Consider the following 21,994-nt stretch of genomic DNA (forward strand, 5'->3'; position numbering starts at 1 on the left):
GATGACTCTACAACTGACCTAAGGGCACTGGTGGAGATTTGACAAGCAGCAATGCCAAGCAGGGAACATCTTCCTGTAAATCCCATTGTTCTTTATTTATTGTGGGGTTTTTTTGTGCTCCATCATATCCAGAGTAACAATTATGTTGTTCTCCTTTACACTTCTATGTACTGGAAATAACATTAAATTATCTCGAACCTTAATAAGATCATTGATTGTAATATCCACTCCAGATTTCCATCTACCCGTGATAACCTTTCATCCTCTTGCTTTTAGAATATCAGTCTACTTATGCATTAATAATATTCAAAGGTGCCTTCCACTTCACTTTCTGGAAGAGGGTTGCAAAGACCTATAACCAGCAGAGAGAAGATCCATCTCAACTTTGCACTATTAGGAAGTAACTATTTGTAGTGAAGTAGGATTGTTCAGAGAAACATTAAAAGGAGATTAGATTTATTTGTCACATGTATGAAGAAGCATACAGTGAAATGTGTTGTCTGAGTCAAATCATATAATTGAGGATTTTGTTGGGCAGCCAGCCTTTATTGCCACACTTCCAGTGCCAATATAACATAGGGCACAACTCACGAACCTGAACTGTACATCTTTGGGATGTGGGAGGAAACACACGCAGTCATGGGGAGAATGTACAAACTCCTTACAGACAGCGGTGGGATTTGAACCCTGATCGGTGAACATTGGTGCTGAAAAGCATGACGCTAACCACTGTGGTACCGTGCTGCCCATGCTACTGTTGGGGACAGAGACAAGAAGGTTGACTGGTGATCAGGTGAAAATTGTTGTCTACAATGGATGCTCCTCCAGAACAGAAGGCAATTTAGTCAAAGTAACTATTGTTTCAATGGTAGTGTTTCTGACCAGACCTGGTAAATGTCACCATCTCCTCAGTTGATAGAAATTTTATGATTACTTGCCTGTTGAAAAAGACCAGAGCTTCACCCAAGAATCTGACCTTCAAAGGAAGTGAGAGCATGTCTGGGCAGCAGACGTGTTACGTTAAAACTGACTTAATTCTGCATCACGAAGGGGAAACAGGATCTCACGGTGGGGGGGGGGGGTGTGGATGCCAACATAAATATGCTGAAAGGAGGAAGAGCTTCGAAACAGATTCGGAATGTAATGTGGTGATCTAACCTTACTCCACTGTAATGGGCCTCAATAGTTGGAGTGGGCACTCCTGCACCTTGGGCGTAACTATAATAAATTTAAAAAGGAGCTCAGTCTGCATGGCCTCTCAATACACCGATTACAAGCCGGACTGTGTGGTGAATCATGCTTTTCTCCTGTTGCTTTAAGAATGTTGGTAAGAAGTCTTCAGTGTTAAGTAGGTCGATGAAACTAGGTCAGTATTTTTTAAAAGTAAAACTCTCCTAATGGACTGAAGCATTTCACATTGCATTCTATTACATCACTGTTGGCAGTTTCTGCTTAGTTCTGAAGTGGAGAATAAAAGGTCTCATCACTCTCACCTTCGTCCTTTCCTTTGTCGCAACACATAAATTACAAAGACCAAAACCGTGCATCCAAACAGGATCCCAAATATAATGGCCAGTGTATCACCTGGAGATGAAAAACAGACGCATTTCTTAGAGTAACACATACAAAATTCTGGAGGGCATTCTGTGCACTGCAGTTCCTGAGGAGATGTTGGATTGTGCGTGACAGGAGAGGGGTTTCAAAAGCAACCAGCAGGGGCAATCGGGACTTTCTGCGCGCCACAGTTCCCGAGGAGACATTGGATTGTGCGTAACAGGAGAGGGATTTCAAAAGCAGCCAGCAGGGGCAATCGGGACTTCCTGCGCACCACAGTTCCTGAGGAGATGCTGGATTTTGCATAGTTAGGCACTTGGCAAGGGCCAATAAAAAATTCTTACTCTTAAGGGGAGTGGCATTGTGTGACTGTGTCAGTGATAGAGTAGGGAGTTGAAGCTTTGGATCAAGTGACTTAGGCGAGAAGAGGTGAAGGTTTAGGTAGATTTAGATAGATAGATAGATAGATAGATAGATACTTTATTCATCCCCATGGGGAAATTCAACTTTTTTCCAATGTCCCATACACTTGTTGTAGCAAAACTAATTACATACAATACTTAACTCAGTAAAAAAATATGATATGCATCTAAATCACTATCTCAAAAAGCATTAATAATAGCTTTTAAAAAGTTCTAAGTCCTGGCGGTAGAATTGTAATTTTATTTCTTTCTTTCTTATTACACAGTTAGTGCAGTGGGGATGCCAGACAAGATAGTGAAATGCTCCTCCTGAGGGAAGAGGGATGGCCAAGAGACTATCAGAGTCCCTGGTGACTACATCTGTGAGAAGTGCATCCGCCAGCAGCTTCTTACAGACCTTATTTAGGAACTAGCGCTGGAAACGGTGGAACTCCAGATCTTTCAGGAGGCTGATGAGTTGATTGACAGGTGATACACTGAAGCTGTAGGACACAAGTAATTGGGTGACAGTCAGAAGGGGGAAAGGGGACAGGCAGCCATGTAAAAGACCGAAGAAGAAGAAGAAATCTATAGGAGAGGACAGTGGACCATGGAAGTCCCCTCGTTTGATTCAGTGTTATCTATCAGCTCATTCATTTCACAAATAAAAGATGTCTGATCCCTTTCCACTGTCATTCCACCTCTCTCATTCCATAATTTTCAGAGTAAATTCAGAGGCAGTTGAAGTGAATGCACCATTTTAAGCTGAGTTAAAACGGCTTCACTGACAATGGTATTTATAAAGCTCCTCCCTAACTCCGGTGGGTTCCTCATATGTCTGAAATGTAAGACACATTGGCTGTTCTTTCAGTAGTTTTTCAGTTATTTAAGATATTGTATAAAGTTATTTGTTTATTGAGTAAATATCTGTTGAAATGGGAAATATCAAAAAGTTTGTTATGATGACAACTTTTATTTAAGATTTTAATCGGAACCCTGTGAGATCAGAATTATTGAATGAATGAATAGTACTTGAAAATACAAGCACAATTGTTTAAAATACTTACCTAAAGCGATCTGGTTGCCATCTATTGGATTTACAAAAGAAGAAACAAACAGAAATTATAGATAGCAGAAACAGTGTATCAACATACCATTCAACAGTAAAACAGTACTGTAATTTCATCTGTCCTTTCACTGACATCAAAAATGGCAGCACTCCTCAGATATTTCCTTCCTTGCTTATCACCATGACTCACTGATCTTTCACCAATTGGCTCTTGTGCTTTACTGAGTTCCATTAGAAATAAGTCATAGACTTTGAGGAGGAGGCAGACAAGTAAATTTTGCCTGCATGGATTTTAACTTTATTTTATTTAGAGATACAATGCAGAACAGGTCCTTCCGGCCCAATGAGCTGCTCCAGCCAGCAGCCCCACCTATTTAACACTAGCTTAATCACAGGACAATTTACAATGACCAATCAACCTACTAACCAGTACGCACTTAGACTGTAGGAGGAAACCAAAGCACCCGGAGGAAACTCATGCCGTCGTGGGAAGAACATCCAAAATCCTTACAGACAGTGATGGAATTGAATTCGTAATTTGGGAACACCCAGGACTGTAATACTGTCATGCTACATGCTACACTACTGTCAAAGAAGAAAATCAAGCTTTCTCCTTTGTTGATAAAGGGACTTTAACTCAAAAATTATGCAAAATGAAATGAAAATTCTGAAGCATGCAGACCCATGTCAAATGTATGGATTGAGAGTACATTTTAGATCTAATAACGATCAAGCACCTACTCTTGTAGGAGTAAATGAAAAGTAAAAAAAAAATTGCCCAAGCTTTCAGAACTATGAATTTAGATAAAATATTTTTTACTGACTCTGTGATATTGTATAAACTTAACAGAAATGTTTGTTGATGCTCAGTGAATCAATGTTTACAATACCAATAAAAAGTACTCACCCTTCCTTGGAAGTTTTCATGTTTTATTGTTTTACAACATTAAATCACAATAGATTTAATTTGGGTTTTTTGACACTGATCAACAGAAAAAGACTCCTTCGGTTCAAAGTGAAAAGTAATCTCTACAAAATAATCTAAATTAATTATAAATTAGTTTCTTTTTCTGTTGATTTATGTCAAAAAGCCAAATTAATCCACTGTGATTCAATATTGTAAAATAATAAAACATGAAAACTTCCGGGGGGAGCGGGGGCGAATACTTTTTATAGGCACTGTATATGTTTAAAGTTTCGAACATTAGTTAGAATCAGGATTAAAACTTCTTTCAAACTATTTGCATTTAATGTATAGTCCTGCTGAATTATCTAGTCTTCTCTATCCAACTATAGATGTACTGTATATAGAAACCACCTGGGTGGATGGCTGTATGCCTATCATTATCTGTGAGAAAGTAGACCAGAGGGAATGATTGAATGATGTTGAGAAAGGGTTAAAAGGGAAAATAAAGACAAAACAATGTATAAAAACTGTTGTTTTGGTCTGCAGACCAATTAATTTAATGTGAATGACTTCAGAAAGGCCTTGAGCTAGTTTCCAGCAGGAGCCAAAAGGAATCTTTGAACCAGTCTATCATTCTAATGTTAATTGACGTCATTCTATAGATCACAACCATTTATGGTTTTATCATAGTTTTCCCATCATAGTGAATTGGGCGTCTCATGACCTGATGATTACTAACGAATCAGAAACGATATCTAACTCACACAGTTTTGCTTTGAAACAACATTAAAACCACACCCAGCACAATAACAGAAACTATAAAATTCATGATAGCTTATATCAAGACTGCATGATCCTCAAAATGTATCACCTTTGGTCTATAACATTATAGATATCAACCGTGGGTATTACTCTGCCCAACTGTCCCCAGGCATAATTGCCACATCACAGAAGGTGAGGCATTTAACATAAATTAATCCAGTAAGGTATTTTAAATAGAAGCAGTTTTTTGAATATTTGTTTATTTTCTTGCCAGGTACATTTTAGGATACGTTTGAAGTTGTATTAAACCAGTTGATTAGACGATTCTAGTTCTTGTCCAAGCTGATGCTAAGTTTATTGATTTACTGAGAAGCTAAACATCCTCAGTGCTTATTTTACAAATAAAATAAATTTTATTTGTTTTTCTATTTTTTATAATTTATGGATACAGTACGGTAACAGGTCCTTCTGGCACAACACAACCACACTGCCCTACTACAACCATGTGACTAGTTAACCTGCTGAGTGGATCTTTGGAATATGGGAGGAAACTGGATCAGCAGGAGTAAACGCGCATGGTCACAGAGAGAATGTATGAACTCCTTGTAGACAGCTGCAGAACTGAATCCAGGTTGCTGGCACTGTAATAGCTTTAAGCTAACTGGAACACTACCAAGCCATCAAAATCAGCCGGAAGTTTGACAACGTTAAATTTAATTACAGCTGCCTTTTAAAAGAATGGTGATCTGGATGAAATAAGTGAAAAACAAATATTTGAAGTAGGAACAGGAGACGGTTATTGGGTCCCTCAATCTTTTCCTACAGCTGGCTCTGATTGTACCCACGCAGGTAATATTCCTATGTGCTTCATACAGAATTGTCTGTGCAACATCTATATCAGACACAGAGATATCCCTGTCTCTCTGCCATAACCTACTACCCATTTACTTAGCAGGAAAGCTATCTCAGCTCTTCTTCCAGTGCCCTTGGTGGCTTGTTCCTCAGAGACACAAGAGGCAGTAGTGCATGAATTTAGCATCACATGCTTTCCGGGACTGCTCAGGCTAAAGACTGTGGCATTATGAGAAAATACTCAACCTCAAAAACTTTATGATTCTAGGTTACTCTCCCTTTAAGCATTCCCCTCATGACTGAACTTCAGCCTTCTGAGGACCCCAGACTTCAATTCATACTAACTAGCCTCCAGGTACCCGAGGAAGTGGATAGTTGCACTACAGATAAACCCCATGACTAATTCAAACCATTATCCTTTAGGCCAGGCGTTCCCAACCTTGAGTAATGGTAGGGGTCCATGGCATTAAAAGGTTGGGAACCCCTGATTTAGGACAGCTGAGCTTATGACCTGGTTCATTCCAAACCAGATTTGCTTTGCAAACTCTGCATTGGATGACAGCAAAAGTTCAATAGCACGGCCATGGAAAATTATGTCACGTGTATCATCGTAAATGTTTATTGCCCTCTACCAAGATAAGCCTGGAAGGTGCAAATATTAGTATCTTGGGCTTTTAAAGATAAAATCTGGCTTACCTGAGTGATTACTGTATGCATTTGTTTCTCCAATGTCTGATCCTGTTAAAACACAAGACAAACTGTCACCTGAAGTGTGAGGGAACAGGCTCAATGGGACAGGAGCTTTCACCCAATATTTACAAAACTATGTACCCAAATGACTGATTAATCCATTCTGAATCCCACAGATTACAGAGACAAGTGAAAATTTAAAAAAACTGCAGGTGCCAGAGATCATCCAGCAGGCCTAGCAGCTCTGCAGAAACAGAAACTGAGTTAGCTGTTGAGGTCAAACACCCTTCATCAGAATTGGGATAGAATTGTGGGCTATTGATTCTGAGTCATTGCCAACTTCAGTGCTATCTACATAACCTTGCAGGCTCCTGGCAGTAACTCAACCAAATGTGTTCCAAGAAGATGCCTGTTACTAACCTTACAGGCTTCAGCTAGTCAAAGGCAGTGGCTTCCACAAGCTTGTAATTGCTTTATCATCATAAAATATTCATCCTCATCTTGAGGTAAAGTTCAAGGTGAGGTTTACTGCCACTATTAACTTATATTGCATCCGGCTACTTCATTGTGATGCAGCAAACAGCTCATAAGAATCTCAATGCTTTCACATAAAAAATGCTGTTCCCTTGTTAAATAGCAAAAGGTAAATATTTGTAAAACACATAAATATTTCAGCAGCCACATGAATGAACTGGGTGTGTATTTTGAATATTTCATTATCTTAAACATGACTTTTTTGGGGTAAGTTTAAATATTATATGATATGACCAACTATAATCTTAATTATATTAAGAGTAAGGGACTGTTTTGTTGACTGTGTGCTGTGATGTTATGTATTCTGTATTTTTCGTTTTTATTTTGCTGCTTGTGTGATTTGTTCTATTTTTGCTTGTTGGGGGTTTGATGTTTTTCTTTGAATGAGTTCCATGGTTTTCTTTATTTTGTAGCTGTGTGAGTGAAGATGGAGCTCTGGGCTGTTTACAGCATACATACTTTGATAATAAATGTACTTTGAATCTTTGAAAATCTATTCTTAGGCTGACATTTTCACATCTGACTCAAAGCATTGAAGTTTATCGTCCTGTGGTTCGGATTCAAGTTCAGGTCAGTTCAATGATTTGCTCTTCCAATAAAGGCCGGCATTCTCACGTAGAGTCAGAGAGAGAGATGCAGCACAGTAAGAGGCCTGTTGGACCTTCATCTATGCTGGCCATCAGTCACACATTTACAGTGATCTTACTTTAATCCCATTTTCCAGTTCCCTCCGCATTCTCATCAACAATCCCAGATTCTATTACCTACTTACATATTAGGGGTAATTTACAGTGGTCAATTAACTCACAACCCACAGGTCTTTGGACTGTGTGAGGAAAGTGCTCTGGAGGGAAATGACACTGTGATAATCTGCGGACAGCACCTAAGGTCAGGATTGTACCAGGATCTCTGGCAACAGCCCCAGTACCACCAATTCCTATTCTCTTGGTACTTTGATGAATATTGCCCAATCAGCCAACCATACAAATGTAGCTGGTGTGGTTAGGTTGTTGGGAAGCGGGTAGGAAGGAAGCCCGGTGCCTGAACGAGCAGGTGCAGGCCATGAGTCAAAGATAATGATGTGATTAGGGCAGGGAGTGATTCTGTTGTTTAGTATATTGATGAGTGTCCAGTGTGACAGGAATGTTTTTGACATACGTCATTATCAGCCACTCAAAGCACAAATGCCAATTACATCATGAAGGATCCCACCCACCCCACTCACATCAGGGAGAAGGCTGCTATGCAGTCACTCCAGGACCACCAGATTCAAAAACAGTTATTTTCTCCAAGCAGTAAAGCTGATCAACACCTCCACCCACTAACCCACCCCTCTACAAACCCCAACCACCACTACTTTATCATTTCCTGTTTGTCATCTTGTGTACAGGCACTCCTGTGTATGCCGTCACTTTATGGACATACAGTCAATGTATATAAGTTATCTTATATATTTACATTATGTTTATTGTATTTTTTATTATTGTGTTTTTTATCTTGTGTTTGTTGTGCTGCATTGGATCTGGACTAACAATTATTTCATTCTCCTTTACACTTGTGTACTGGAAGTGACACTAAGCAATCTTGATTTGTGGAAAAGAGTAGGAATTATAGACATTGTGGATTAAAACCACAATTTTGAATCCATTCTAATTTACACAAGCATGCTAAATGGCTGGAAGTAGTTTAAAAGTTTATTAATGAATCCAAAAGGGGCATTTTAGAATTTGTTTTCAGTCTATTTTGAAGAAAATAAGTTTGATAGGATCATAATCAGGTGCAAAGAAGTAGTGTGGTAGTTTTCATGGTTTCAATGTTCATTCAGAAATCTGATGGCAGAGGGAAGAAGCTGTTCCTAAATCATTGAGTGTGTGTCTTCCGGCTCCTGTTCCTCCTCCCTAATTGTAGCAATGAGAAGAGGGCATGTCCTGGGTGATTGGGGACCTTAATGATGGATGCCGCCTTTTTGAGGTGTCGCTCCTTGAAGATGTCCTGGATGCTAAGGAGGCTAGTGTCCATGATCGAGCAGACTGAGTTTACAAATTTCTGCAGTTTACTTAAATTCTGTGCAGTTCTCCCCTCAACCTCAGCCACCCATACCATACAGTGATGCAGCCAGTTACAATACTGTCCACGGTACATCTGTAGAAATTTGTGAGTGTCTTTGGTGATATTCCACATCTCCTCAAACTCGTAATGAAATATAGCTGCTGTCACGCCTTGTTTGTAACTGCATTAGTATGCTAGGCTAGGGTAGATCCTCAGAGATGTTGACACCCAGGGACTTGAAATTGGTCACCCTTTCCACTGCTGATCCTTCTATGAGGATTGGTGTGTGTGCCCTTGTCTTACCCTTTCTGTGGGTTGATCACCAGAAACCGAATTAGCACAGCAGACAACAAAACAATTTGTTAGCATCCAGTGTAAGGATGTGGTCAAAATTAGTTCCTTCATTAGTAGTGCTCTGTTGCCCAAGGACAATCCTAGGATGCATTTCTGAGATGGTCCTTGGGCACTGGGACTTGTATATAACCTATCCTTTAATTAATGTTCTCTAATGGATGTGCCAACATAAAAGAAAGCCGCTCCCATGACAAGATCTGTTCATGTAATGATGACTCAATATTTTGTATCATTTCTACTTGATACTCAATTTCAAAAAAGTCTTGTTTTATTTTCAGACCATATTCACAAAATAAATACAAGGTAGTATAAAAATTCTGGAACAGTACAGTTGAACTACAATTATTCATGTTTCAGACAGAGTAGGAATCACTGTACCTGATTTGTATTCTCCATCTGATTCAGCAGTGTCCTCTTTATGAACTGTGGACACAAAACTCTATGTTATTTGAATTGCTAGATGGCGCTCTCAACTGCTTAAGTCAAATTAAATGTTAAAGATGTTTAGTCTGTCAGAGAGGCAAAGTGTTATCTAGTAACAATTAAACGAGCTGGATTTCCATTTGAACCACAATTACATCCCTTTATTTCCTCACTTGATTGATTAGAATCAGCTTGTCAAGATAACTGAAGCAAACTACAAACGGCTAAAAAATTGAAAAAGGATCTAGTGTCTTCCTGCCATATACGACGGATAATCTCTTCTCGGGCTTCCAGCCAGGTACAGGTATTGATTATGACTGACAGGCCAGTGGCTTCTGGGGCCACCTGGTAAAGAAAGCCATTGAAATAAAACTAGAGGAAAAGAATTTTAACAAAAACGAAGGTCTCATTCTAAGTCAGAACTGGAAGTTGATTATAAACAAGGTGGGAGAGTGGAAACCTGATTGGATGAGGACTGACCAATCAGGAGGAACAGATGACAGGGGAATAGATACCACTGGGCTAGACATGCCCAGGCATCATCTCTGATGAAGATGGTAGAGTTTGTCATCAAAACTTCAGTTGTAATCAACTCCTGTGCCCAGCTGGAAGCCTGAGAAGAGTTAATTAGCTAAAAGATTATTAAATTTGCATTTTACCTTTTAGTGACTAAATTTAACTGATCGTACTTGTATTAATCATTCTGATAAAGGAGATCTCATTAGTGGTGTGTTACAGCAGTTCTCCAGTTTGTCTCCTATCCTCACCTGTCCCTTCCTCATCAAACAGAAACCCCCATCCCCTTTTGTCCACAGCAGAGTTAATTTTGAAAGGTTTATGGAAAAGCAATGGGAGTGATGGAGTAGACCTTTCCGATTTAATGTCTGGTTTATCCAAGGGGTATAAATGGGAACTGCAATGGAATGGAAACCTGACATAGGGGGGACTTCCAAACTTGTATTCTCGTTTCCAACCTCCTTTTTCCACCCAACAGACTTGCATCTTCGCTCCATCCACAACAAGCAGGATTTCCTGGTGGCCGACCATTTTAATTCCACTCCCCATCCCCATTCCAACCATGGTTCATGGTCTACTCTACAGCCAAGATGAGGCCACTCTCAAGTTGGAGGAATAATACCTCTTATTTTGTCTGGGTAGCCTCCAACCTGACGACATGAATATCAATTTCTCTAACCTGGTAATTTCTCCCCCACCCCCCACTCTCTTTTCCATTCCCCATTCTGGTTCTCCTCTTACCCTTCTCTTCTCCTCATGTACCTGTCACCTCCCTCTGGTGCTCCTCCTACATCCCTTTCTCCAATGCTCCACACTCGTCTCCTATCAGATTCCTTCTTCTTCAGCCCTTTATCTTTTCCACCTATCATCTCCCAGCTTCTCACTTTATTTCCTGCCCCCATCCACTTGTGTTGCCCCTCACCTTCTAGCTTTTGCCCTTTTCCCTCCCACCATCTTCTTATTTTGGATTCTTCCCCCTTCCTTCCCCGTCCTGATGGAATGGACTCAGCCAGAAATACCAGCTCTTTATTCCTCTCCATGGATGCTATCTGACATGCTTAGTACCTCCATCACTTTGTATGTGTTTAATGGAATAACTATTTTTAGGTGTTGTCTCAATGCAAACACATGACAACACTTGTTTAAACATTGCTTAATCATACTTAATATGTCACAGTTTCACAATTCTGTAGAATTTAGATTGAGTGCCTATTTGATTTCTTCCTTTAAAAATCAGATTAACGATTATTTCATATAATTGTTTCCTTTAGAATTCCAGTGTAGTGATTCAGATCAGTTAGTGACACGAGTTTCAAGGTGAATAATTCACTGTTCCAGATTCAAGACCCATTGCCTCACTATGGACAACCAAAGAGGCAAGTCTAAATAATTTAATGGCTGAGGAAGCAAAATGCAGAGGGAATCTACTGGACTGTTATAAAAGAACCAAACATTCACAGATCAAAATTGATTCATTATCAATATACGTACAGTACGTTTCACCATATACTACCCTAAAATTTATTTTCTTGCAAGCATTCAGAGTAGAATCAATGAAAAACATTTCGTGTAATTGAAGAAGTCTTCACTGCATGAGCAAGGATCCCACTAAAACTCAGCTGGAACTTAAACTGTAACAGTAAAACAATCCTGCTTTATTTCCTCCCTTTTGTAGGAGACTCGCCCAGGTTTTGTGATATATTATGTTTTCTGGGCAAGTTTGTACTGAAGCACAATGGAAGCTGGAATTGAGTAAGGTTTACCCAGAGTGTTGAAACAGAATGCAAATTAGGCAACACACCCAGTCATTTCAACCAAAGGTCAAGTCTGTTAAAAGCATTGTAAAAATTATAGATTCTGAGTCACAATTCGGTAAAAGTGTACAAATCATGGGCCATTTTGTCATTCACACATTAAACTATATTTATAGCTGATGATTAGAAGGGGTGTGGAAAGCATAAAGGGTCATAATATCACAATAAAAATTAATCTATATCTGCTTACTAGTGCTGTACATAATTAATGACTATTATTTTAGCTAATAACTGTATGAATGATCCCATTAAATGCCATGAGGCATGTTAAAGGTGATAAAGATAGTGAATCTGACCAGTAGCTCATTCACCCCAGATTTAATCAAGTTGGTTTCTGCTCTGCACTTTGCCTGTTGGCCTCAGCCTCTGCAGTAACTGTGCTGTGGTGGGTGGCTTCATCAACCCTGACAGTCGACAGTGCTTCACCTTATAGATGCTGCCTGGCCTGCTGTGTTCCACCAGCATTTTGTGTGTGTTGTTTCATCAACCCTGTGTTGAGGAAGTGCAATTTCAGGGCGCCTCTTCATTTCCAGTTGTGACCCGTGTTAGTAAGGGAACGGAATTGCGTGGGGGACAAGGTCTGCCTTTGGTTATGGCCAGTGTTGCTTGCCCGTGCCTATGGCACTTGGAGAAGACTGTCTCAAAGACCCAGCCGAAGTGTGACAGGCCTAACAGGCCTCATATATGCTGTATGTTTCATATGACCAGTGATCCGATCGGGGGCAGAAGCTGATGTAAGGGGGTTTCTTCTTTTGTGAAACTACATACGCAGTAACAAAGGAACCCCCTTACACAAAAAAACCCCCACAAAAGAAGAAACCCCCTTACACTGATACAGATGAAAGCAGCAAGAGTTAATATGGGGGTGGCATGGTAGCGTGGCAACCCACGTAACACTTTACATCGCCAGCAATCAGGGTTCAATTCCCGCCATTGTCTATAAGGAATTTTTTTTTTAAAATTTTTTTAATTAGTTTTTCAAAACATTTTACAAAATTAAAAACCTCAAATCCCAATGAGGAGCATTAATACAGTGCAAGGTTAAGCATACAATAACAATATGCTACAAAGGAAGAGAATTTAACAAAAAAGCACCTAAATTAAAGACAAGTGAGCTTAGTGTCCTCCCCAAGCCCCACAACACAAGAAAAAAAAACAATTCCAGACCAACCACCACACAATATAGAGAGTATAAGTCCGGACAGTCAAACTCCCAGACTGTGAATACACTTAGCAACAGAGGATAATAATGCCTACTACCAGAAAAAAAAGGGAGCTGAAAGCAAGGGACCGAAAAGAAAAAAAAACCCTAGTCAAGAGGAAGGTTATGAAAGTACTCGATAAAAGGTCCCCAGACCTTATGGAATTTTAGATCCGAATTAAGAACTGAATAATGAATTTTTTCGAGGTCCAAGCAGGCCATAATGTCTTTAAGCCATTGCGCATGAGTGGGCGGGGCAACATCTCTCCATCTAAGGAGGATCAAGCGTCTCGCCAGGAGAGAGGCAAAGGATAGTATTCGGCATTTGGTCGGACCCAGACATAAATCTGTCTCGCCCCAAAAACCGAACAGAGCAATTAAGGGGTTAGGTTCTAGGTGCTGATTCAGAATACCCGATAATGTAGTGAAGACATCTTTCCAGAATTTCTCCAAGCTAGGACAGAACCAGTACATATGGATGAGAGAGGCCACGCCCCTCTTGCATTTATCACAGAGCGGGCTAATGCCAGGGTAGAATCGAGATAGTTTAGATTTAGACATATGGGCTCTATGAACAATCTTAAACTGTAAGAGGCAATGGCGAGCACAAAGGGAGGTTGAGTTAACCGATTTGAGAACTGAGTCCCAGCTCTCCTCGGATAAGGAGATATTTAAATCCTGCTCCCAGGCCATTTTAATTTTATCCACAGGGGCCCGTCGTAAGGCTGCTAGTTTATCTCGGATAATTGAAATTAAACCTTTACCTAGTGGATTAATGGTAAGAAATAGGTCCATAGCATTTTTCGCAGGCATTTCAGGAAAGTTAGGAATTAAAGGAGCAGTAAAGTGTCAGATTTGGAGATATCTGAAAAAGTGAGCATTAGGCAGGTTGAACTTAACGGAGAGCTGCTGAAAAGAAGCGAAGCGATTATCAATGAAGAGATCTTCAAAATGTCTAATGCCCTTCCTGTACCAAACATGGAATGCTGAATCGTACGTAGTAGGTAAAAAAAGGTGATTATGTGCGACAGGGCTAGAAACGGAAAACCCCTGGAAACCATAGCATTTCCTGAACTGAGCCCATATACGCAAAGTGTGTCTAACCAGAGGATTAGCTATTGATCTGGGCAGACTGCTAGGGAGTGCAGAGCCAAGAAGCGCAGATATAGATAATTCTTTAGTGGAGCTCAACTCCATTGCCACCCAGTTAGGGCACTCGGGTTGACCGTGGAAGAAAGACCAGAAGGCAGCACAATCTATAAGGAATTTGCAGATACTTCTGTGACCGTGTGGGTTTCCTCCAGGTGCTCGGTGTGGGCATGCTACGTTGCTGCAAACCACGCATTGTACTGTATGGTTTGATAGTTCGATGTGCTTGTGGCAAATATTCTTTGAAAATCTTTATATTAAAAAATGAACTTACAGAAGCTCAGGCAGCAGAAGTGCTGGACGCAGGTTCAATTGTAACATTTAAGCAAAGTTTGGATGGGTACACGGATGAGAGGTATGGAGGACTATAGTCCGGGTGCAGGTATAAAGATAAAGATTAATTTTATTTGTGACATGTACATCAAAGCATACAGTGAAATGCATCATTTTACATCAGATGAAATCAGCGAAGATTGTGCTGTGAAGCCCACAAGTGTCGCCAAGTGTCCAGCACCAAGATAGCGTGCCCTCGACATTACCAGCTTTTGGAATGTGGAGGAAACTGGGGGACCCAGAGGAAACCCTTGTGGTCTTGGGGAGAATGTACAAACTCCTTACAGACAGCAGTGGGAATTGAACCTTTACCTTACAGCTGGCTGCTGAAAGCATTGCATTAACTGCTATGCCGCTCTGCCAAACATAGGTACATTGGATGAGGCAGGCTGGCATGGACCAGATGGGCTAAAGGATCGGTCTCTGGGCTGCAGAGCTCTGTAACTCTATGACTCTAAATGGACGGAACATCTGCAGCACCAGGGCAACAAATGGTGCGTCAGGTTCACCGTGGTTACCAGTAATCATCATCACTGCATCTCCTCCCTGTACAGTTGTAGCAGGTCACAGTCACGCTGCCTGGGGGATAATCACCTGGGATCGATCTCCCCATTGCAGCTGAATTTTCCACAGAGAATGGAGGAGCAGCACCAAGATGGGGATGGGGGGGGGGGGGTATTTGTGTGGAGGCAGTCAATAAAGTGTGAGAAAAGTCTGGGGTCATCACTGTAGGAAATGGAGAATGACTGCTGCCATCGGTAGATGAATGGAGGATAAGGGAACGTGGGGTACTTGCCTTAGAGAAAGAAAGAAGGTAACATTTTGATCTCAGGGCAATGAGGGCATGAAGTACTTCCACACAATAAACTAATGGGCACTATTTATAGAGAGCACTTTAAGAATGAACTCCACCGTGATTGGGCCCTGAAGTGAAAGAGTTGTTCAGTGGCCTTCCTTTTCCTTTCTACTCACCTGGGATACCTGGGAACACCACTACTTGAAAATCCTCCTCCAAGTCACCCATCATCTGGACTTGGAAACATATCATTGTTCCTTCATTGTTGCTGGGTCAAAGTCATGGAATTCCCTCCTTAAACAGCACTGTGGGTGTACCTACACCTCGGAGACTGCAGCTCATCACCACCTTCTCAAAGGCAACTAGGGATGGGCAATAAATGCTGGCTTAGCTGTTGACACCCACATCCCATAAATGAATAAATTTTTAAAAACTTTGGCTTTCAGGATCTTTTGAGGAATGAAGCTCCCATTTCACAGGCGTCACCTTCAGAGAGAAGATGAATCTGAACAAGAATCAAAGGGCACAGGGAGACAGACTAGGCCTGATAAAAGCAACATGGTTTGAGAGCTGCACACACAAGATGCTGGAGGAACTCAGCAGGCCAGGAGCATCTATGGAAAAGAGTAAACAGTTGATTATTTCGGGCCAAGACCCTTCATCAGGACTGGAGAAAAAAAGATGAGAAGCTAGAGAAAGAAGGTGAGGGGAGGGGAGGAAGAAGTAGAAGGTATTAGGTGATAGATGAAACTAGGAGAGGGGGAGGGATGAAACAAAGAGCTAGGAATTCAATTGGTGAAAGAGATAAAGGGCTGGAGAATAGGGAATCTGATAGGAATGGACAGAAGGCCATGGAAGAAAGAACAGGGGGAGGTGATGGGCAGGTAAGGAGATAGGTGAGAGGGGGAAATGGGAAAGGGGAATGGTGAAGAGTGGGTGGGTCATTACCAGAAGTTCGAGATATTGATGTTCATGCCATTAGGTTGTGGTCCCTTTCTCTTTCTTCCATGGCCTTCTGTCCTCTCCTATCAGATTCCCCCTTCTCCAGCCCTTGATATCTTTAAACAATCAACTTCCCAGCTCTTTACCTCATACCTCCCCCTTTCCTGGTTTCACCTATCATCTACCACCTTGTATTTCTTCCTCCCTTCCCCCCACCTTCTTACTCTGACCTCATCTTCTTTTCTCCAGTTCCAATGAAGGGCCTCAGTCCAAAACGTCGACTATTTACTCTTTTCCATAGATGCTGCCTGGCCTGCTGAGTTCCTTCAGCATTTTCCATGTATTGCTTAGATTTCCAGCATCAAGGAGATTTTCTCTTGTTTGTGATGGTTCAAAAGCTGCCGTTAAAGTACATTTTCCCTCATTAATGTCAACATATACACTACAGATGGCTCCCAAGGTATTGGAAGTGATCCAGGGTTTTGTTCTGGACATTTATTTTCAGAGGGTGGTGTTGCATTGCGAGGGCAAGCAGGTAGAGGACCATTATTTTGCAGACATTGAGTGAAAGGCCATTTTCTTGTACGCTTGAGTGAGGCATTGATGATGAAGCGTAGTTTCTGACCATGTGCAAATATAAACATTGTTCACTGAGCTATCATATAAAGCCAAAGTTAGTGTGACATCAATGTCCCAGCCCAGCCTTTGGCCTTCTGAGGAAAATAATGTCTGAAGTTCAAGGCTGCAAACCTGCACAAAGTTCATGGTCTACTGGACGGGAGTTGCTGGCTTCCTGAATGCTTCTACCCACAACAGCTAAGTCCTCAATACCATCAACACTACCTCCAGAATGATCCTCCGCATCCATAAGCAGGATAAGTGAATGAACATCAGCGTCCTTTCCCAAGACAACACCCTCAGCATTACACTCACTTAGCTACTACATTCACTGATAAAAATTTATTCTCTTTGTCAGAATCTTTCAGATAATAGCACATGGGGTTCAGATCTGTCACCAGAAAACTTGCTGTTCAATGGAGAATCAAGAGATCCTGCAGACCAAAGCAGCACACAAATTATTGAAGGAAACTCAATGGGTCAGCCAGCATCTATGGGCGGACAATGTTTCTGGTTGAGATTCTTCATCCGTAATGGAGAGAAACAAGGGAGATAGCCAGTGTATAAATGCGGAGGGATGAGGAGGAGCAAGAGCTGTGGGGTGTGGGGGGGGGGGGGAGCAGGAATTGATAGGCAGATGGAGGAAGAGAGTGTGTGCAATGGCCTGAGAAGTTGGGAGGAATTGCCAAAGGGCTGGGGATGGTGGAATCTGGTAGGAGAGAAAGGGGAGCATGGAATCAAGGGAGGGAGATGGGGAAGGGAAAGGTTGTTGTGGGGGATGGAGCCAGTGGTTGGAGAGTGTGGCTGATGGGAAGATGAAGAGGATGGAGAAGGGGAAAATGTTATGGTTATTAGGGTGGGGGGCGGGAGCCAGAAAGAAAGTTTAACAGGCTGGAGAACTTAGTGTTCTTGCCACCAGGTTGTAGGCTGGCCAGGTGGAATACAAAGATCTTTTCTTCTAGCTTGTGTTAAGTTTCATCTTAAAGTTGGTTGTTAGACAGTGAGGAGACACGCCTCCAAGAGAAGCTCAACCAAAGTTGGCAGCATTAGTTGGAGTTACGCTGAAGCACTTCACAACTAACTACGGCTCTTTCCTGGTTAGGGAACATTCACTTAATGATTCTAACTTCAACAAAGGGTTGGATCTAATTTAATTTGCTGCTTAACAAAGGTTTCATTCATGACAGTAAAGAGTAGGGAACGTATTTGGACAAACACAGCACTGTGAAACCAATAACATTTTAACTGTCCTTTTGATTGGGTCAATGGGAGGGAATCTGAAAGAAACAAGCTGTATAAAATGGGAACGAGGGAGAGTGGGAATTAAACTCTTAAGCGTTCATGAACAAGAGAAAATCTGCAGATGTTAGAAGTCCAGGCAACACACGCAAAATGCTGGAGGAACTCAGCAGACAGGCACAATCTATGGAGAAGAGTACAGTCGACGTTACAGGTTGAGAGACTTCAGCAGGTGTGGAGTGAAAAGTCCAGCTGAAGGGTCTCGGGCCGTAACATCGACTGTACTCTTCTTCCACAGTTGTGGCCTGGCCTGCTGAGTTCCTCCAGCATTTTGTGTGTGTCTCTTAAGCATCAGTGTACTTCCAGCTGGGAACACTAGCTATAGGATAAATGACTTGTATGCTTCAGCTTCTCTACACAGGGACAGGTGGCCTTTGGTTTACTCCAGCCTGACTGGGAGAAGATTGACTGATTTCTGACTTCATGTAAAAAGGTTGACTATACTCTGCATGCCAAGTCAAGTCGTCATTTTTTATTGTCATTTTGACCATAACTGCTGGTACCGTACACAGTAAAAACGAGACAACGTTTTTCAGGACCATGGTGCTACATGAAACAGTACAAAAACTACACTTTATATCCTCACATCCACTCATTGGCTAGATAATTTCTTTTTGTAGGTTATTTCCACAGTCAAATGTTTTTTTTTCCTATCAGACACATGCCCCTCCCTGTGGTTTAAATAAGCTTTTTTTTATGTCTCCTTTCCAGTTCTGAGAAGGGTCCTCTCAACCTCATCGCTGTTTCTTTTCTCAAAGCTGCATCTGGCCTGCTGAGTGGTTCCTGAATTTCTCTGACACGTTCACGATTTATGTTCACATACTGGTTCATTTTGTGTTTATAATATTTACTCTGTCATTAACTTCAGGAGATCGTATAAAAAACAAAATATTCCTTCTTTCATTACAGCAGGTGACTTAAATATTAACTATCTTTTGGGTGGACTGTTAAGTGCTCTAAAATACTGAAGGAGGTTGATAACAATGTGAACATTTAAACAGACTTCCATTTAGAACCAAGCTTCTGCTACCAAACCTGGGTAAACAAGCTCTTTTCATGTTTTTCTTTGAATGTTTGTGTGAACAAACTACTGTACATTTAAAACTTACTGATATAAAATAGATTGTAATGTTCAGGACTTTTCTCACACATTTTGCATAAAACAGATTTCTGTATTTAAAAGAAAGTATTACAAAATGTTATCAGATAAGCCCTAATGGTGAGAAATTGAAATATTTGTTCTCAAAGAAGGGAAAAAAGTGCCCACCTTTTCCTAAGCTGTCTACATCTGAGATCACAAAAAAATGATTCATTACATTCTTAGGAAATTCAGAAAATTTTCCTTCCTCCATTGAGTCAGAGATATCCGCAGTCTGAGTAAAGTTTTCCTTATTCTCTGTCACCAGGTACTTAATACAGTAGTGCATTATATCCCAGAAAGGTGAGTGAATTTCGTTTGACCTAAAAGTGACCTGAGCGGAAACTCAAACAAACAGAAGAGCTTAAAGGCTTAATCATAAATTTACTTACTCATTCTTCTTGAAGCCAGCGATGCTGAAAATGAAGAATACACATTCCTTCCATTGAGTGGTTGGACAAGTCGGAAGTTAGACTCCAAAGTGTGTTGGTCCGTCTTTAAACTGGTCTCTAATTTGTACAGCTGGAGCAAGGAGAGGGTAGAGTTTCAATAACTGTTCACAGATAAAATGGAGCTTTGGTAACTATTGTCAGATGACCGCAATACATCTTCAACACATTAAACACTGTCAGTTGAACGGCAATGGCTCGCTGTTAAAGCAATAATATATTATTTGCAACTTACATATTTTCCTTTAAGGTACAAAAACACAGCTGGGAAAATGGTCCAGCCATGGATTACAAATGTCTTTATTGGTCAGTAATATGCCTCTTGAGTTCTAAAACTCAAGATTCAGTTGATAGATTATTGAAAGGCCAAGATAGAGTGGACTCAGAGAATCTAGAACTAGAGGGCACAACCTCAGACGAAAAGGGTGTTTCTTTAGAAAAGAGATTAGGAAGAATTTCTTTAGCCAAACTGAGGTAAATATGTGAAATTCATTGCTACATATGGCTGTGGAAGCCAAGTCACTGGGTATATTTAAGGTGGAGCTTGATAGGTGTCAAAGAGAAGGCTGGAGAATTGGGGTTGAGAGGGAAAACAATTCACCTAAGATCGAATGGTAGGGTAAACTTGATGAGCCAAATGATCTAATTTTGCTCCTGTGCTTTATTAAGTATAGCATTAAATTTAGAGTTTATAAAATTGCCCGGACTCAGAAAAGGGCAATCAAGAAATTGACAAAGGAAGGGAAAATAAAATGTAGGAGTAAGTGCTCAAGAAATGAAATATAAACGCTGAGAGCTTACATAGGCATGTAAAAAGAAAATGAACAGTAAAGGCAAATGTAGCACTATACGTAGGGCAGCTGTCTCACAGTGTCAGTGACCTCTGTCTGATCTAACCTCTGGTGCTGTCTGTGTGGGCTTTGTGCAACAATCCTTTCCCTGGCTATCCATTCCTCTAGGCAGAACTGGGTATGGAAACTGCCTCCAACCTTGATGCACCATCAATAACTCTCGGAGACGTGAGTTAAGGTAGGCTTTTATTGGCTGGAAGAAAGCACCGTCAGCAGCAAGCGACCACCACACAACATCCTGGAGACTGAGGAAGGAGCCGTGCCTCCAATTGCCTTTATACAGGGGGTCTGTGGGAGGAGCCACAGGAGCAGTCAGCGGGGGGGGGGGGGGGGGGGCGTGTCCAGACAGGTATATGTAGTTCACCACAAACCTGACAGCATGAACATCTATTTCTCTAACCTCTGGCAATTTCTACCACCCCCCCCCTTCCCTCTTATTCCATTTCCTATTCTGGCTCCCCTCTTACCCCTTCTCTTCACTTTCCCTGCCCATCCCCTCCCTCTGGTGTTCCTCCTCATTCCCTTTCTCCCATTGTCCACCCTTTTTCAGCCTTCAGCTTTTCCACCTATTACCTCCCAGTGTATCTCCTCATCCCCCCTCCCCCTCACCTGTTCTCACCTATCACCTACCAGCTTGTATTGCTTCCATTTCCCCCTCCTTATTCCAGCTTCTCCCCCTTCCTTTCCAGTTCTGATGAAGAACTCAGACTAAAATATCAACAGTTTATTCACCTCCGTAGATGATACCTGACCCGCTGAGTTCCTCCAGCATTTTGTGTGTGTTGCTATCTAAACTGTCTGGCAGTTTGGCCCATGTGAGGATGAATGCATGACACGGGCTTCCTGGAAGAATGAAAGGGAAGTGCTGCCAAGAAACTGTGATTGCAAAATTTCAGAGGCACGTAGACAGGCACATGAGAATGGAGTGTTATTGACCATGTGCAGGCAGATGGGATCAGTTAAAATTGGCATGGTTGCCACTGACATCATAAACCAAAGAGAAACTTTCCTGCGGCTGTACGGTTCTATGTTCTGTGACATTGGACACGATGTGAACTTTCTGACGTCTGAAAACCACCTGTAAGCTGTTGAGGAAGTGGAAATATTTTATACTCAAAGACCACAGGTCACAAGTGTGTGTGTGTGTGTGTGTGTGTATGTGTGTGTGTGTGTGTGTGTGTGTGTGTGTGTGTGTGTGTGTGTGTGTGTGTGTGTGTGTGTGTGTGTGTGTGTGTGTGTGTGTGTGTGTGTGTGTGTGTGTGTACATTTGAGGGGGTGGGGTGGTCAAATATA

General features: G+C 41.4%; 1 protein-coding gene across 1 annotated transcript in view; it reads right to left on the reverse strand.

Moving 5' to 3' along the window:
* ca9 (carbonic anhydrase IX) overlaps positions 1-21,994 on the reverse strand; it is an 82,745-nt gene that overhangs the window by 3,675 nt on the left and 57,076 nt on the right. Inside the window, exons 8-12 of the mRNA XM_073064277.1 lie at positions 19,794-19,923; positions 9,551-9,595; positions 6,242-6,283; positions 3,023-3,043; positions 1,494-1,584 (exon numbers count right to left, since the gene is read on the reverse strand). Of these exons, the coding sequence (XP_072920378.1) occupies positions 1,494-1,584; positions 3,023-3,043; positions 6,242-6,283; positions 9,551-9,595; positions 19,794-19,923 (329 nt within the window). The remainder of the gene's footprint in view (positions 1-1,493; positions 1,585-3,022; positions 3,044-6,241; positions 6,284-9,550; positions 9,596-19,793; positions 19,924-21,994) is intronic.

Source organism: Hemitrygon akajei, chromosome 13, assembly GCF_048418815.1.
Source record: "Hemitrygon akajei chromosome 13, sHemAka1.3, whole genome shotgun sequence".
Lineage (NCBI taxonomy): Eukaryota > Metazoa > Chordata > Chondrichthyes > Myliobatiformes > Dasyatidae > Hemitrygon > Hemitrygon akajei.